This window comes from Triturus cristatus, chromosome 1_2 (genome assembly GCF_964204655.1).
Source record: "Triturus cristatus chromosome 1_2, aTriCri1.1, whole genome shotgun sequence".
NCBI lineage: Eukaryota > Metazoa > Chordata > Amphibia > Caudata > Salamandridae > Triturus > Triturus cristatus.
This window is the reverse complement of record NC_140580.1, coordinates 1,113,488,999-1,113,507,356: the sequence shown is the minus strand read 5'-3', so window position 1 is coordinate 1,113,507,356 and position 18,358 is coordinate 1,113,488,999. Positions and strand designations below refer to the sequence as shown.

Below are 18,358 nucleotides of genomic sequence, written 5' to 3'. Positions count from 1 at the left end.
TCCCAAAAATAGAAGGACTACATTTTCCCTTCAATTTAACGCACAGAAGGACAGCGCTCCTTAGCAAAGAATTACAGAGGAGGCAGTAAGAACGTACATAAAATGCCATATTTAGAGCCAGTGGCTTGCCTGTTAATTAGATTGCTTTCTTATAATAGCTGCTAACTTTCCCAGCTTTGCAAATTATAAAAATACACCTCCCACCCTTTTCAGCCAACCCGCTCTAAAAACCGGGACATAATCTTAATTTCCTGAAATCTGACCGGACAGCTGGCTGAAAACTGGGACTGTCCGGGCAAATCCGGGACGCCTGGTCACCCTAATAATAGCAGATGTTCCTTTCAGTTTGATCATGGCCGATGATGGGCTCTTTGGCGCCATGTTGAGTCACTTCTGTGGGCGCTCAAGGTTCTTCGGATTCAATGGCTGGCAATTGTCAGAAGAACAGGTCGAGGACTGTAAAACTTGAGTAAAACTTTTATTTATGAAGTTTTTAAAAACTATTCCGAATCAAACAAAAAGGTGCAAACATTTTGCAAAGCATGTAGATCTGGAATGGACATCAAGCTGTAAAAGAAGTATTACGGTTAATATCCGCTCTTATGAGTAAAACATGTTCTTGTCGGTATGGCATTCAGGCGTTGAGGCAGATATACAGCGACTGCGGCGCCAGTGACTTTTCCCTGCTGAGCCTGAACGGTCCAGGTGCACAGGCTGATTTTTCAAAGCAGACAGCAATGCATAGTCAACATATTGATTCACCCAAGACATTCTCATTCTGCAGTTCGTATGGAAGAACGTGGCATGGCCCTGATGCTTGCAAACTTCACCCTTGCACTTGAGCAGCCACGCCCACCCTGTGTAGGGCTTCAGAACCTTAAGGAAGAGGTCAGCACTTCCCCTGGTATCTCCAAATGAGAGGAGTGACACTACTAACTGCAGATTCATGCTTTCTGCTTTGTGACACCACTAACTGCAGAGTCATGCTTTCTACTTTGTGAGAAGTGTTATTGGGACTGGCTCCTGCTGTCAGACGTAGATGAGCCCTGAAGGGTAGCTGGTTCTCCTACCAAGAGATTGTACGTTCACCATTGGTTCCGGGATTACTGGCCACTATACGGGCCAAATACCTCACTCTTCACCTACTGAGGAGCATCCCTTTGTAGACCATCGGGACTGATTAGAAGATAATAAGTTTCCTTGATTGAGCAATCTGCCACGTCTACTGTATCCTTAACACATCTGTGACTGATCCATGTCACTTATCTCCCGCTTCCCACACTTCCCAGTGGTCAATCAATCAATCAATGAATGGATGAGACCGCTTCAAATATACCGCCATCCCCCAGGTTCACCTTAGTCCTGATGAGACCCTAATATTTGGATAAAGGGTCGAAACGCCATCTACAGATCAAGAAGACAGACCTAACCTTTTTTCAAATGACACATTGTGAATCCCCTCTGTGTCTTTCATTGTATTAGATTTGTCTGTCTTACTGATGAAATAACCAATATATCGCATATGTTGTCACAATTGATCACTGTTTTTTTTAATTTTGATTTTCCTTACACTTTTCTCTTCCTTCTTCCAATTTTTCCCTAAAATCTATTATCACTCACATATTTGCCAATACTGAGAGTAAAATTCAATTTTACTACAAGTTACTGGCTATTCTCTTTCTTTGGAAATGAAATGTTTGCATAGGATTGCATCTAAAACAGAATAACTTATGTTAATTAATAGGAATTTAAATGGGATCTTAGATTAAATCTACACTGACAATTCTGTGCGATCTTATTTTTCTTACAAATGAGCGCCACGTGAGCGCCCGTTCCACGATTTCCTGGTTCCTTCTTCAGAGCCGGATCCGCTCCGCTTCACATCACCGCATTCTCTCATGTAGCACACAACTCCCACATGTAGCACTTATCTCTGGCTCACCTTAAGCCTCTCACACCTGCAGCAGCAGTCGAAGTGCAAGCTTCCTCCCCCATTTGAACAGCATCCATCTGGCAAAGGCACTAGTCATGGGTAAAAAACAACTCAATAACATTCAAACAAACAGCCTCCCAAGCTATCATCTTTATTGCACTTGAAAGAAAATTGTATAAGAATTATTTGTATTCAATATTCATAGTAGTTGGTATCAAAGCTTCAAGGCACACATACATTTAACCCTTTAACTGCTGAGGATTTTTCTGTCCTCGTGCAGATGTGCGGGGTTCTTTTCTTGATGTCTGTGGTACTTTGTGCTTAAGCCTTCATATTTTTCCCCCCAGAAAAGCTATAGAACAAATTTGTGTACTTCCAACCCCCCACCCACACACACTTACCTGTTTTAAAGATGCCCAGATTTTGTGGATTTCCCTGAACAGAATCCAGCAAATACCCAGAATAAATCATTTTTTGTAGGGGAAACTGGGAAAATTGATGATGAAAGCATGTGTGTTTGTTTTCTAAAAATGGCATCAACAAGAGGGTTGCTGTGCCAAGATCATCATCTCGCCAACTTTGAAGACCAAGCAGAGCTTTAAAAAAAGAAATAACTGTTACCACAGTTTATGTATTTGTCTGAGCGATAGTTGATTTTTCCTTTTTTTGTGGTTTTTATTAACTTGCAGTGATGAATCTAGAAAGCTATGTGTTTCTGAAAAAAGAGGTAAAATTCTGATTTTAACTGGAGGGTCATTTGTGTAGATCATTCATAGTTTTCCCAAAGAAAATACATATTGGTTTGGAAATTGACCGATTATGGCAATGTGGGTAGCTGAAGTATTTGGGTACCCCACTTGGCAGCCACAGAGGTAAACAGACGAAACCCAGACATTTCTGAAAATGTAACATCCAGGGGAGTCCATAGTGTTGTGCCTTGTATAGATCCCATGGTATTTTCTTACCCAGAGTGCCCTGCAAACCTCAAGCGTTTAATAAAATCATTAACTGTGCACACATTTCTGTGAGCAAAAGTTGCAGAATCTATGGGGATTTACAAATCCAATTCATCCATTGTTCTAACACACGGATACTCCTCGGGGGCCGCATATTCAGCCCTCCTGACCTTTACATGTGGCCCCCTGCTCAACAGGAGCACTGGGCTGCTGTTTACTCGACTAAGCCCTAGCATTCAAAATATGTTAACTAAACAGGGAAGCATTCATTTGAAGGTTAATTGAAGGTAAAGAAAGGAAGTAACTAGGTTGTCTTGCACTGCTTAGGGAACACCTTTATTTTTAGAGACATCTTGCAACAAAAGTGTAAAAATATGATGGTCAAACTTCAAAATGTGTATTTCATTAGAACACAGAACCGTTTAGCCTTAATATATCGGTGCATTGAGAAGCATTTGTTTAACATGTGATAGTTTTCAAACATTAATTTAGAAACATGAGTTTCCCACTCACCCGGAAAACAGTGACAGTAGTGAACAAAGAGGCAAGTCAGTTGTTATGTGGACTCTTTGGGTGGCCGGGGTTCCTAGTATACATGATCAACATTATTGTTTAATAAATCAAACACAGGAGAAGATTTTGTACAGCGCACATCCTGGAGTCATGTTTGTCGAAATGTGATAATGAGGGAAAAAGAATGAAAGTTAAAATAAAACAATTTCCTAAGATCACACAGTTTGGTTAACCTGCGTAGCTGAGATTAATCCCCTATTTAGTGGTTTCACATTGTTCTTTTCAGCCGGTAGATGTATAGGCTTTGCTTTCACTCTACCCACATTACTGTCAACACCCTCAGCCCCAACCCCGATCATTACCCAGTTAATGTGGCTCTCAGTCACTACTCAGACCAAACTTTTTGGCCCTTCGGAAAATATTTGCAAGGACCCCTGTCCTAACATATCTCCTTCTAAAGACATAAACCACTTATGTGGTTGAGCCTATAGCAAACAACTGAAGTAAATGAAAACTGTGACCACTTGAAGTCAGTGTAGACTTAGCATGGTACCTGGCTTGGTCCTTTCTAGTCTCCAGTAATATCAGGATGCTGAGGCCGTCGGCTGAGGTTCGCAATGAGAACTTTTAAGGGATCCTTGGAGAACCTAATTCTGTTCTAGTGCCTCAGTGGACTTATATTTCCAGTGTGGGGATCCACGTTTGACCCCATGATCATGGGTTCAAATCACAGCGTCCACTTCGCCTTCCATCCTTCTGAGACTGATAAATCAAATGTCCTAGAGTCAATTGTTGTTTGTGCCAAAAGATCCTTCGTGGTGAACATGCATGCTAATAGTGCCCTGCTGTGATCCCAGGAAGGGGAGAGGGCTATCGGTGATCTAACCACTCCTTGGTGCAAGCCATAGTAACATCTTTGCCTGGTGAGGGTGCATTATCAAGTTGGTGACGATTAACCTTTGAATCTTTGCTTTCAGATTTAGTGAGGATGGCATGGAGGTGATGGAACGCTTGATCTACGTCTTTCGGAAGTTTCACCAGCTGAAGGTCAGCAACGAAGAATACGCATGCATGAAAGCCATTAACTTCCTTAACCAGGGTAAGTCGAATGTCCCCTTCTGTTCACCTTGTTCCTGATGCGCTGGGCTGATTGGCTGTATGAGTTTGCTTAGGACTTGACATTACAGAGGACAGAGTGGGCAGAGGGCATTACAGATATGTCACAGCCTGCTGCAGTTTTGCAGAGTGAATCCTTTTCTGGATTCACATGCTGTGCATTATTCCGCCATCTAGTGGTTGGGTCCGGAATTGTCTTTGTTTTTCTTCAAATCCTGTGCATGGCTTGGTCATTCACCTTCTGCTGCAACACTGGCTTGAATATAATTGGATGGATAATCATAATCAAGTGCAAAATATGGTATGTGCTCACTGTCTGCTTTATGTAGTTATGAGTAATATAAATAAACAAGACCCATTGTAGCCTTGTGGTCAGCCCCCTCCTTTCTGCGCTTGTGCGATGGTGTGTAGATTACCAATGGTGACATTGGCTTTAATGCAAGAAAGTATAAGGGCCTCCTACCCTTGTGGGTCTGTAGGAGATGGTCTTTATTGGGGCACAGTGAGCATACCCTCTCCTAGCTCCCGGTGCCACTGCACCTGCTGCCCTATGTCCCAGTTGAAACATGTTCTAAAATAGGGAATGTGAGGTAAAATGTCCATAAAGTGGCCTTCTCTTGTGTTCCCTTGTCTCCCCTTCATTCCTCCCCTCATAGTTCTATTTTCTGAACTGATTGACAGGCTGTGTTTGTGTACTGGTAACACTGCGAACCATGTGGTTAGTAGAGTTTCTTAGAAGAGCGTTCAATATTATCTCTTCTTTATCATTTTTACCCTTTTCTCTCTATAGCATAACCATAAACCTAGAAAGGTGAGTGGCCTGAGGTGAAATCATTTAATTCTCCGTCTAAAAGGTATCCCCACCTTAGAGCAGTCTCCTCATGGCCCTCGGCGTAATCTTCACCGTGGAAGAGCGCTTGGAGAAAAAAGCCCACCTCAAGACACTTAAAAGCTTGAAATTGTGGCACACGTTAAAGCTGCAGCTCTGGTACTGATCCAAATGTGTGGCCATCATCTATAGTCATGCTCTTCATGGAGGCGCCCTTACTGAGCGTAGCAAGTCATGCAACATAGCTAAGAATAAGCTGTCAACATGTCCTGAAGTTGGGTGTCGCTGCAAAGGGAGCCATTGTTCTGGGGGTTCAACGTCAAGGAACCAGAGGGTGTCTCGAGCAGGACCATCAGGCTTCACTCAGTATGATGTAATGTGTTTGGCCTATTCCCTGTGGGAAATTACCCCCTGCTATCACTCTCGACGGTGCATAGAAAAACTATATCTGGTAGTTGAGCCTTCTCCTGCATCGCTCCTCAAGCATGGAATGATCTGTCGCTAAACATAAGAGCCTCCTCCTCACTCATTGAATTCCACAAAAAGCTGAAAAGCAGTCTTTTCGAGTTGTCCCACTGTGCCCTACGTGTGGCTAGATTCACACATACTCGACACTAAGATGCCCTGCTGGATGATAGTACGCTCTCCAAAGCTGCATAACCGAACAGCTCCATATGACCCGTGCATTCACACACGGCCTAGCACTGTCCTACAGGGGCCATCTACTCTGGGCAAGGACTGCAGCCTCTCTGGACAAAGAGGGGAATATCCAAATGTTTTCTTATAAATATGTATCACATCAGTCACTTTATGTAGACGGTGGAGCGTTGCATAGTCAGCACCAGTTGGCCGGTCACGCTTACTATGTTGACGACACCTTGTATAGAGGGGCGACAGGGGGTCGATGGGATGTTCCAAGCATCACTAGGATTTGTTGATGTAATGTATAGTTGTTTTTGATGTCATTTTGTTACAGTTCCTCTCCTGATACTCTCCCACCGATAATGCTCATGTCTTATACTGAATTTATTTCATGGTTGTAGTGAATTGTTGTAGAGCATAAGTTCAGTTATTCTTTTTATTAAAGTGTGTCAGAATCAAAGACTGTCATTCAGGCCAATGAATACCCCATCCCATTTGTGAGTCATTCTTTTGCAACACACTAGTAGACCTTCTCTCTCTCTCTTTTTTTATTTTAAATAACAAGGCATGCCATCTCATACTAAATGGAAGCTGCATGCAATCACTGGTGAATATTAGCTTAGCAGTTTCTTAATCAGTAGCAAGAGTGCTGCATGACAAATAGCAATTATTTGCGGACCGTTCCATTTACTCCTCCATTCAGACCTGAAGACCAGTCGCTGCACATTCAACAGTAGCTCTGGATCCAGTGCACTGCACAACCAGTGTTAGCTCGGGTTCCCACTCACAGGCAGCACTTGCAGTGTTAGATCGGGCTGTAGTGCACTGTATGGCCAGTGGTAGCTGTGGTTTCCATGTGCTATGTGCAAGCAGTGTTCGCTCCGATTGCCAATCATGGTATGGCTAATGTTGGCTCTGGATCATGCTCAGTGCATGAGTAGTGTTAGTACGGGTTCCCGCACATACAAAGCTCGTGTTAGCTCAAGCCCTAATGCACTGCATGGCCATGGCTTTATGCATCCCTTTGATTCCATATGTAAGATTCCATATGAATCCTATTCAGAAATGGCTACAGACCCAACAGTCACAAGCAACAGGGAGTTGGGAGGATCTAGTGGTTGTCACGCAAAAGCTATAGGAGGAAATTGCATGATGGAACAGATCACATGTAACACAAGGAAGGACATTTGCACAACCTGGCCCAACAGTAACAATTACAACAGGTGCCTCTCATATGGGCTGGGGAGCTCACATGGGTTTGCTCAAAAAGTCTGAGGGGTCAAGAAGGAAGAAGATGCAATACTGCACAGCTACAACTTGGAGTGACAGTGTTGCTACCCTTAAAAGCCTTTCAGAGAGAGTTATTAGGGAAAACAAACGTGATCTGAACAGTCAACACAACTACAATGTTTTACATCAACAAGCGGGGGGGGGTGTTCAATTCCTTGCCCTATCAAAAAGCTAGTCCAAGAAATTTGGAAGTGGAGAATACAGAGACAGATATGACAGCAGTCCATCTACCAGGGACAATGTAGAAGCGGACAGATTGACCAGCTAAGCATCATGCTGTCACAAATAAAAACTTAATCAAGTAGTACTTAAACAGATTTTCTGGAATTAAGAAACCCCAAAGATAGACCTATTCACATCCCCGAAGAATGCAAAATGCCACAACTTTGTGTCCAGATGGCACACCGCCAATCCCAAGGTAATGCTCTGTTCATAAACTGGTGGTGGATATTTGCAGATGCTTCCCCTTCCGATACCACTATTACATAGAATGATCAACAAATGTAAGAGGAGCAAAATGACTCTAATTGTAATTGCCCCTCAGTGAGCGAGGCAAACCTGGTTCTCAGAACGAATAGAAATGGTACAGGGTAGCATTTTGAAACTACCAATGCAACCAGCGGTGGCTCCCCCGCTAAGGCAGAGGAGCGTTGCCCCACACGAAAAATAGAATGATAATCACATAACGTTATTATCATTTCATTTTTATGGTACTGGCTCTGGTTTTTTTTTAGGGGCGAGGCTGAGTTGCCAGCAGGGAGAGGAGTGGTGGGTACTATGTAAGTGCACATGAATGTCTGTCCGGTCCAACATTCATGTGCACTTTGTATGTTCTCCACCCTGGCTGCATTGCAGCCTGGTGGAGAACATGCCCAGGCTTCCACTCCCTCTCTGAGTGCAGAACCACGGCACTCAGACCATTCACCACACTGCTATCAACAGCATCGTGATTGGCTGGGACAGACTGGGAGCCTCGGTTCTTACTGTTGCAGTGTCCTCCGTGGAAGAAGAACCGAGGAAAGGTGGCGGGCAGGTAAGTGTGTTTTTTTTTTTTTACCCCTGCCTCTTGCCTTCCCTCCGCCCGCCTCACCACCACGGCCCCATAGCAACCCCTCTGAATGCAACAGGACCTGTTCTCAATGGAAGACAGGAGGGTACTACACCCAGAAGCAAAGTCTTTGAGCCTGGCAGGTTGGCTCCTGAAGACTTAGAATTCAGTCATCTAATGCTACCAGAGAACATAGTGTCTGTTCTTAGAGAAGCAAGAAAGCCAACAACAAAGTGCTACATAGCCAAGTGGAAGAGATACTCATTATGGTGTCTTAAAATGGACTTGTTTAGGAAAAACACTAAAAACACAGTGGTGCTAAAATATCTTGCACACCTATTAGACTGAAAATTAACGCATGCATCCATAAAAGTACATTTATTTGCAAATGTGGCCTACACAAGAGGCCACATAGAAAGAACCATCTTCACAGCTTCAGTAATAACGCGTTTTTAGAGGATGCAAAAAGAATTACACCACCAAGAAGAGTACCAGCACCCACATAGACTCTAAATGTGGTGATAACTCAGCTAATAAAGGCACTCTTTGAGCCTTTACACAAAGCAACATTAAGAATGCTCACACTAAATATCCCAGTGGCCATGACATCGCTTTGCAGGGTGAGTGAAATACAGGAACTCGTAATTCAAGAAGGTTCACAAAGACCGAATCGTCATGAAGACAGATACACAATTCTTACCAAACATAGTTTCACACTTCCACATAAATCAAACAATACACATTCCAGGTTTTTTCCAAAAGGCAAAAAAAATCAAGCAAATAGATCATTACACCCGCTAGATGCAAGGCAAGCAATACTGTACAATATTATAACACAAGGAGAAAAACAAGTAAAAGACACACAAATGATGAAAACGTTCACTCCAGTCAAAAGATCTGGATTAAATCCACCATTCCTTTGCTCACCACACCACCCCAGTTCAGACCCAGCTATATACAAATCATTCTTGACCCTGCTTCTCATGGAAACAGTCCAGCCCTAACTGCCAAGCCTGGTCCTCCCTGGACCGGTTTTGGGGTATCACCCATCATCAGCCAGGATAGCTTAAATCCAGTGGTACAGTGAGCCCGGAATCCACGTCTGGGCATACCCTGCTCACTTAGGGCGGGAAAGCAAAAGACACTCAAATGATGGATGGAATGTGGAACAAATCAAACATTTTTGCAGCGTGAATCTTTCTGGATTCACTATGCTGTGCATTATTCCGCGATCTTGTGGTTGGGTCCGGATTCGTAGTCTTTTATTTGTTTTTTTTTTTTTTTTTTTGTAGCCCAGGTGGGCGTCGACGTCCACCATTTGGTGCACCTCCCGTGACGTCGTCGTGCTTCCTGCGGAAGTCCCACCTTTGGGGCGCCATCTTCAGATTCTTTTTTCCGCCGTTGGGTCTGGATCGTCATCGGGAAGCTCCAGAAGTTCACTCGGAGGAAGAAGGAAGAAAAGCGAGTTTCATCGATAGAATCAAGAGAAGACATCAGGAAAGAACAGATTTCGACAGGAACGCGAAGAAAGAAGACCAGCGAGCCTTTTTCTTCGACAACCTTGGAGAATGCACGCTCAGAGACCCTGAGCGAAATGGACAAGACGCCATTCAAGTTCTGCCCAAACTGCCACCACAAGTTCGCGCAGAAAGACCTGCATCCGGTCTGCAACCTCTGCCTACCGGTGGATCATCAGAGTATCGACTGCAACGCCTGCTCAGTCTTCGCGCCGAAGACTCTCAGGGTGAGAGAGAGGCAGAGGAGAGCCAACGCCAACATGGAGGGCCAAGGAAAACCCCCGACACTCTACGCGCTGGGCCTCGACACGGACGACGAGGACAACGTCGCCGAGGCAGCCGAAAACTTCACGGTCGTAGAGACCGACAAGAAGAAAGAAGACGAGGTAAGAGAATCGTCGAGCGCAAATCAAAAAACACCTCGAAAACACGAGGATGACTCGAGAAAAACGGAGTCAAGGTCCACGAAGGGAGCCCCGGCGCCGAAAACTTCGACGACCAAAGGGGGAACTTAGGACAAAAGGCCCAGCGGATCCTTACAAAAGGACTCCCTGGCGCAGAAAGACGCCGAAAGGCAAGGGTCGTCGAAATCATCCCATGAAACGGGCCGATCGACGCAGAAAGAACGTTCGACGTCGACGCAAGTTTCATCGAAGAGGCCCGCGGTCGACGCCGAAAGCATCTCCGAAATGGAGAAAAAGAAGAGGCGGCTCGAGGCCGAAATGGAGAACATCCTTCAAAGGAAGAAGGAGTTCGACGCCAGGATGAAGGAATTCAAGATTCCAACGGTTTCAGCGGCGGGCGTCGTCGAAGTCGAGGAGGAGTTCGACGCCGAAGGGCTGACAAGGGACCTCGAAGAGGAAGAGGAGCCCTATTATGAGGAAGAAGCCGAGGAAGAAGACCAACAATCGTTCTTCGAATCGGCGACATCTACCGGCAACGACGTCGAATGGCAAGATCTCGACACCGAAAACCCGGAGGAGGCCGTGGACACGTACCCCTCGAGGCCTTCGCCACCAGACGACATCGGGGTGTACAATATGGTGGTGAAGAGCGCAGCAATGGCCTTCGGCGTCAAGCTCGACGAGGAGAGGCCGAAAGCAGATTTTCTCGTCGAAACACTGCTCCCCATCCAGACTAGGAGCCAGTTCCTCCCCATGCTACAAAGCGTGATGAACCAGGGGAGAGAAGCCTTCAAGGAGCCTGCCACCTGTCGGTCGATCACGCCCAGGACAGAGAAAAAATATAAACACTCCTCCCTGGACCCACCTTACATCAAGGGTAGCGTCACCGCAGACTCCATCATTGCCTCCACGGCCAGGAGAAGGGCCAACGTGCCAGCAACCTCGGGCCCACCCCCAGATAAAGAGAGCAGGAGAATCGACCTCACAGGCAGAAAGGTCGAGAGGAACGCCGCAATGCACTGGCGCATGGCGAATTCAAATGCACTCCTAAATAGACACCAGTACCAACACTGGGATGAGATGGGGGAGCTAGTAAAGCACCTCCCCGAAGAATACCGCCAGAGAGCCTCTCACCTGGTAGATGAAGGCAAGAACATCGCCAACTCCTGTATAAAGACGGCGTTGGATGGGGCAGAGACTTCAGCAAGACTCATGGCCATAGGGGTCACAGAAAGGAGGCATGCATGGCTAAGAATCTCGGGATTCAAACCGGAAGTGCAGAACAACATCCTGGGCACTCCCTTCAACGGAGAGACACTGTTCGGAGCAACGGTGGACGAGAAGCTCACCCAGCTCAAGAAGGAGAACGAGACAGCGAGGTCCATGGGGGCCCTGCAGCTGAGGGGAATGAGACGAGGAAATCCCTCGAGGAGACCCTACGGTAGGGGTGGAAGCCAACAGGGGACGTCGCACCAGGCGTTCCAACAAGGTCAGCAGGGCGAAGGTCACGGACAAAGTCAGCAGAAGCAAAGCTGGCAATATCAACCTCGGGGCCAGTCCTTTCGAGGGAGAGGGAACGGACGTGGCCAAAGGAGGAGAGGGGGCGATCAGCCCTCCTCGAAGTGACTCAGCACGCAAGAAGACACCCACCCTCGTCAGGCCCCCAAGGGTGAGGCGCAAAAAGGTGTCATCAGGGGGAAGAGAAGATCCAAGAGCCTACGAGCATACGTCACCGGTAGGCGGAAGGCTGAGGTTCTACCTTCAGGAGTGGCGGCGCATAACCACAGACAAGTGGATACGGAACATCGTGCAGTACGGATACTGCGTAGACTTGGAGAAAAGACCTCCAAACAGAAAGCCGAAGGAAAGACAGAGATCGGCCCAAGAACTGGCAATACTCAGAGAAGAAACACGGAAACTCCTGCAAAAGGGAGCCATAGAGACAGTGCCGTTCAGGGAACGCAACAAAGGGGTCTACTCAAACTACTTCGTGGTTCCGAAGGTAGACGGAGACCTCAGACCCATAGTGGACCTCCGGTACCTAAACAAGTTCGTCAAAACACAAAGGTTCAAAATGACTTCACTGCAGGAGGTACTGCCACAGATAAGAGAAGGGGACTTCATGGTCACCGTGGACCTCAAGGATGCCTACCTTCACATCCCAATAAACAGAAGGCACAAGGGCCTTCTAAGATTCAACATCGAACAGGAACACTACCAGTTCACAACCCTGGCCTTCGGATTAAAATCAGCGCCAAGGGTCTTTACAAAATGCCTGTCGGCGGTAGCGGCACACCTACGAAAGCAGAGCATACACGTATACCCCTACTTGGACGACTGGCTGGTCAAGGCAAACTCACGCGAGAAGTGCGAGAGGCACGCAAAACGCGTAACGGACACCCTCACAAAGCTGGGATTTTCCATCCACTGGGGAAAATCATCGCTGGAACCGGAGCAGGTAAAGATTTTCCTGGGGGCACAGATCAACTCCCTCAACAGTACAGTAGTGCCCAGCGACAGGAGGACAGATGCCCTACTGAAGGAGACGCAGCTCTACCAGAAGGGGCGAGCTCTGACAGTGAGGGCGGTGAGCAAGATGATGGGGATGATGGCGTCCTGTATCCAGCTGGTGCCGAATGTACGCCTGCACATGAGACCATTCCAGGAATGGCTGCAACAGCAATGGTCACAAGCAAACGGAAGTTGGGAGGATCTAGTGGTTGTTACGCACGCAGTGCAGGAGGAGATAACTTGGTGGAACAGAGACAACATAACAACAGGGAGAAGCCTGACACCACCAAGCCCAACAGTGACCATTACCACGGACGCATCGCAGATGGGATGGGGAGCGCACATGGACAACCTCAGAGTGAGGGGTCTATGGGCTCCGGCAGACGCGGTCCGCCACATCAACTACCTCGAGTTGAAAACAATACTGCTAGCCCTGAAGGCATTCCAGAGACACCTGTGCGGGCAGAGGGTGTTGGTGCAGACAGACAACACCACGGCGATGTTCTACATCAACAAACAAGGGGGGACACAGTTGTTTCCCCTCTCATCCCTAGCTCAGGAGATTTGGAGATGGGCCATACCTCTCAGGATAGATCTACTGGCAATTCACCTACCGGGGAAGGACAATGTGGAGGCAGACTGGCTGAGCAGGCAGACCTCAGCATCGCACGAGTGGGAGCTCAATGGCCAGGAAACGGAGAAACTCTTCCGGAGATGGGGGACTCCCACAATAGACCTTTTTGCAACACGCCACAATGCAAAATGCCAAAGCTTCGCGTCCAGGCAACCAGATCAGCAATCCAAGGGAAATGCCCTATGGATAAGCTGGTCGAGGACATTTGCCTACGCCTTTCCACCGATACCCCTGTTGCACAGAGTGCTCGACAAGTGCAGAACCAGCAACATGACTCTGATCCTGGTGGCCCCACAGTGGGCGAGGCAGACATGGTTCTCACAGATTCAAGAAATGGCGCAAGGCAATCCGTACAGGTTCGAGCGAAGAAAAGACCTGCTCTCAATGCAAAATGGGGAGGTCCTGCACCCAGAGCCAGAGACCCTCAACCTAGCAGCATGGCTCCTGAAGACCTAGAGTTCGCACACCTAAGGTTACCTCAGAGCACTATGCGAGTGCTACGGGAGGCAAGGAAACCTACTACAAGAAAGTGCTACAGCGCAAAGTGGAAGAGATTCACGGTGTGGTGCAGGAAGAAGGGCCTGCACAACAGAATGACAAGAGACTCAACGGTGCTGAGGTACCTCACACACCTTCTAAAGAGTAACCTCTGCTCGAGCTCCCTAAGGGTGCACCTAGCAGCAATCGTTGCCTACACCAGAGGTGAGAAGGGTGGAAGTTTCTTCAGCTCGCAGGTGGTGAAGAGATTCATGGAGGGAGCCAAAAGAATGGCACCCCCGAAAAGGTTGCCGCCGCCGGCATGGAATTTAAACGTGGTTCTGACGGAGCTCATGAAGGCGCCGTTTGAACCCATTCACAAGGCCAATCTACAAATGTTGACGATGAAGACTGCCTTTCTAGTGGCCATAACCTCACTACGCAGAGTGAGCGAGCTTCAAGCACTAACGCTACAGGAGCCCTACATTCAAATTCACAAGGACAGGGTAGTCCTGAGGACGGACCCACACTTCATGCCCAAGGTAGTGTCGGCGTTTCACATGAATCAGAGTATACAGATACCGAGTTTCTTCCAAAACCCGACTACAAATGCAGAAAAGGCCCTGCACACCCTCGATGCCAGAAGAGCGGTGATGCACTACATTGAAAGAACCAAAGAACTCAGGAAGTCGAAGCAGCTGTTTGTGTCCTTTGCTACTAGCTTCATGGGTAGACCAGTGACCAAGGGCACCATCGCTAGGTGGATTGCCCTCACTATCCAATTCTGTCACAAACAGGCTGGACAGGAGCTAACGGAGGGGCCACAAGCTCACTCCACAAGGAAGAAGGGGGCCACAGTTGCCTTCCTGGCAAACACGCCCATCCAAGACATTTGTCTCGCAGCAACCTGGGCATCTGTGCACACGTTCACAAAGCACTACTGCGTAGACATTCAAATGAATAAGGAAGCACAGGTCGGACAGAAGGTGCTACAACACATTTTCAACGACCAGCGATCATCTTCCACCCAGCCACCACAAAAATAGGAAAACCGCTACAAAATCTATGCACAGCATAGTGAATCCAGAAAGATTCACGCTGCAAAACGAAAAGTTTCTTACCTGTCGGTGTAGTTTTGCAGCTTGAAGATCTTTCTGGATTCACTAGCGAACCCACCCACCTCCGCCAGGAAGATGAGGCTGGAGGAAGAGGGGGTGAAATGGATAGGATCAAAAAAGTGGATACGTACAGAAATATGGACAAAAGGATTAATCAATCGCCTAGGGTTAAAAAAAAAAACAGGGAAAAAAGAACCCGAAGATGGCGCCCCAAAGGTGGGACTTCCGCAGGAAGCACGACGACGTCACGGGAGGTGCACCAAATGGTGGACGTCGACGCCCACCTGGGCTACAAAAAAAAAAAAAAAAACAAAGAAAAGACTACGAATCCGGACCCAACCACAAGATCGCGGAATAATGCACAGCATAGTGAATCCAGAAAGATCTTCAAGCTGCAAAACTACACCGACAGGTAAGAAACTTTTCGTTACCCACAGTCAAGAGATCTGGGTTATATCCATCGTTAATTTGCCCACCATGCAACTCCGAACTGCAAAGCCAAGTCCTCCCTGGACAAGTAACAAACATCCTGGGACCAGCTTTGGTGTATCACCTCTCATCAGCCAGACTAGCTTGAATCTAGTGGCTTAGCAAGCAGAAAAACAAAGCAACTATTTGTGTCTTTTGCAGACAACAATATGGGAAATCCGGTAACTAAGGGCGCAAATGCCAGATGGATCACACAAACCAATCTACTGTGCCACACAAGTGCAGGGGTAAAGCTAAACTCAACCCCAAAAGCACACTCAACAAGGAACAAGCATTGGCATAGCCACTAGGTATCACTTTTGGGACCTTTTAAGTGTTTAGCCAGAGCTATTGGCTTAGCCAATGTCTTTAATCCTGTGCCGGGCGTTTCATTAGCGGGCGGGGTTCATGATGAGATAGTCTCGTCATGGGCACAGCGCAACCGCGCTCCATGATGAGACTATCTCGTCATGGGCACTGAAGGGGTTAAGCTATGTTGTAGAGCAGCGTGGCTGCCGTGCAGCATGTTGAAAAGTTATAATAAAAAAGTGTTATAAGCATTTTTGCTACCTTATATATAACAAATAAAACTTTGTCTAGGCGAGACCTAAAAAATGAGGTGCTGCATTTTTTTCCAAAGCCAACTTTAAAAAAGCTGTGTTTAACCCCTTCAGTGCCACGCCCTTTCCCCCTCCTGTGCCGGGCGTTTCCTTAGTGGGCGGGTTTCATGACGAGATAGTCTCGTCATGGGCACAGCGCGACCGTGCTCCATGACGAGACTATCTCGTCATGGGCACAGAAGAGGTTAATAGCAGGTTTGCTGTATGTCATAAACTTAACCATGAATCTGCAAAGGACTACTATGCTAGTCCATTAAACCTGTGGGAATATCTTCACTTCTCAAACCAGAGACAGCACCAGAGACCTCAGCCTCCTATATACCCTTTACACCAGTGCAGCTGTATCAATCACAAGAGGAGCTCAGTATGATGTCATAATCTGAAGGTACTGGAACTTTTAATGTAACTTTGTCAGCAAATAACTTCTTTCTTTAATGTAGACTAGTTTAACATACGTCTGTGGTTGGGGGTCTTCTTTGAAAGATATAGTTTTGATTTCTGGGTTTATGTGAGATGTATGTGGGCTCATAACGACAGGACGTGAAACTTTGTAGTTGGGTCCAGAGGTGAGAAACTGGTACAGAGTTAGTGAGGCTGGCTCAGATCAGATGGAAATAAAGCAGGGCAATTGGGCACGTAGGACCCTCTTAGGGGTTTATAAAAAGGCGAGGCTACCTCATATAAGCTGAGGGGAGTCTGCCACAGGGAGATGGGATTGGTTAAAGGGCGAGACGGGGCATGAGCCTTGTAGCCTTGGATGAAGGTATTGTCCTGGACAGGTATGTTCCTGTGGAAGGACGGAGGTGGTCTCTGGATAAGAGGGCGAAACCAGGGTTGGGAATGTGTGAGGTCGGGTGCAGGGCATAACTATGGCAAGGAGGCTTGGTTTATATCATGAGACTTTGCAAGGATGAGGTGTCTTGGTAAGGGTGAGTTGGCATGGGTCAACACAAGGTTGCAGTATGCTTTATTTGAATACAGCCTTAACTCGCTGCCTGGGCCGATTCATGGGCCCTCGCACTTCATAAAGCCCTAGCTATTCCCCTGACAGACAGAAAGGCCTTAATAAACTCACAAACACTGGCCCGGGTCAGAGGTGACTGGCGGTGCCAGACATCTGCAATGTCAGCAGCAGCAATACGCTGTGAGTACATGCTAATATGAAAACAGCATCTACGTTAGATTAAATAACTAGCCCACGATTACACAGTATGCTAAATAGCTAGGCCAGAACTCGAAATTACAAACACCAGAAACATGGCGGAGCCTGAGGCAGTGGATCATGGTGCCGTGATTATCGCTCTGTCCCTGGCACACTACCCCCTCCATGCATCACGCCTCACCTGACACAAGCACATGAAAAAGGTTGGAATACACAACAAACACAACACTTACTGTCCTGCAGATATAGTTAGTCCCCTCTTCTTTTGGAAGTGCACTTGCATTTATTACCTGTTTTTTCTCTCTAAGCATTTAAACAATTAAATGGAAGACACAGAGGCATACAGGGCGTTCTGTTTACAGGATTGTCTGCTGCGGTTCTCTGCCCCATGTTAAAAGAACTTTAACAGGAAGATACAAGCATGGCGTGGGAGCAATTCACTTCACACTACTGACCGGTGAACCAGAGGCTCACAGTAAACTGCGTGGGTTGCGGTAGGTAGAGTTGCAACCAAAGCTTAATACATTTTAAAAAGTAGTGCACTGAAAAGAAACATATGACCATAGTGAAAGGATCGCTATAGCTGGGGCAGTCTCCAGGATGGAACCAAACAGCCAAAAGGTGGGACAAATGTTAACTATTCATCAATGAAACCAAAGGAATTTAGAAAGGCAGACGAAACAACCAATGAAAAGCGCTGGGCGTGTTCCAAGCCACCAGACTGAATACAGCATGTCTCCAAGACAGCGAATGCGCACTGCCTATGCTCGACCTAAAAAGTAGCAACCATTGCTTTTCTAGCAAATATACCTTTGCAGGACATATGTATGGCAGCAACGTGGTCATCTGTGCACACGTTCACAAAACACTAATGTTTGGACATTCAAATGAATAAGGATGCTCATGTGAGACAAAAAGTGTTAAAAAAATTATTTTACAAATCTAAGCTCATCTTCAACCCAACCACAGCAGAACTACCAAAACCTCTACAAAATCTACGCACAGCATGTGAATCCAGAAAAGATTCACACTTGAAAAGTAAATAGTTTCTTACCTGTAGGTATAGTTTCGCAGCTTGAAGAATTTCTAGATTCACAGTGACCCACCCACGTCCCCCAAG

General features: G+C 46.8%; 1 protein-coding gene across 9 annotated transcripts in view; it reads left to right on the top strand.

Annotated features, from left to right (window-relative positions):
- NR6A1 (nuclear receptor subfamily 6 group A member 1) overlaps positions 1-18,358 on the top strand; it is a 927,754-nt gene that overhangs the window by 856,311 nt on the left and 53,085 nt on the right. For all 9 annotated transcript variants that reach the window (XM_085613755.1, XM_085613758.1, XM_085613754.1 and 6 more), the window contains one exon: positions 4,380-4,501. In XM_085613755.1, coding sequence (XP_085469881.1) covers positions 4,380-4,501 — 122 coding nt within the window. The remainder of the gene's footprint in view (positions 1-4,379; positions 4,502-18,358) is intronic.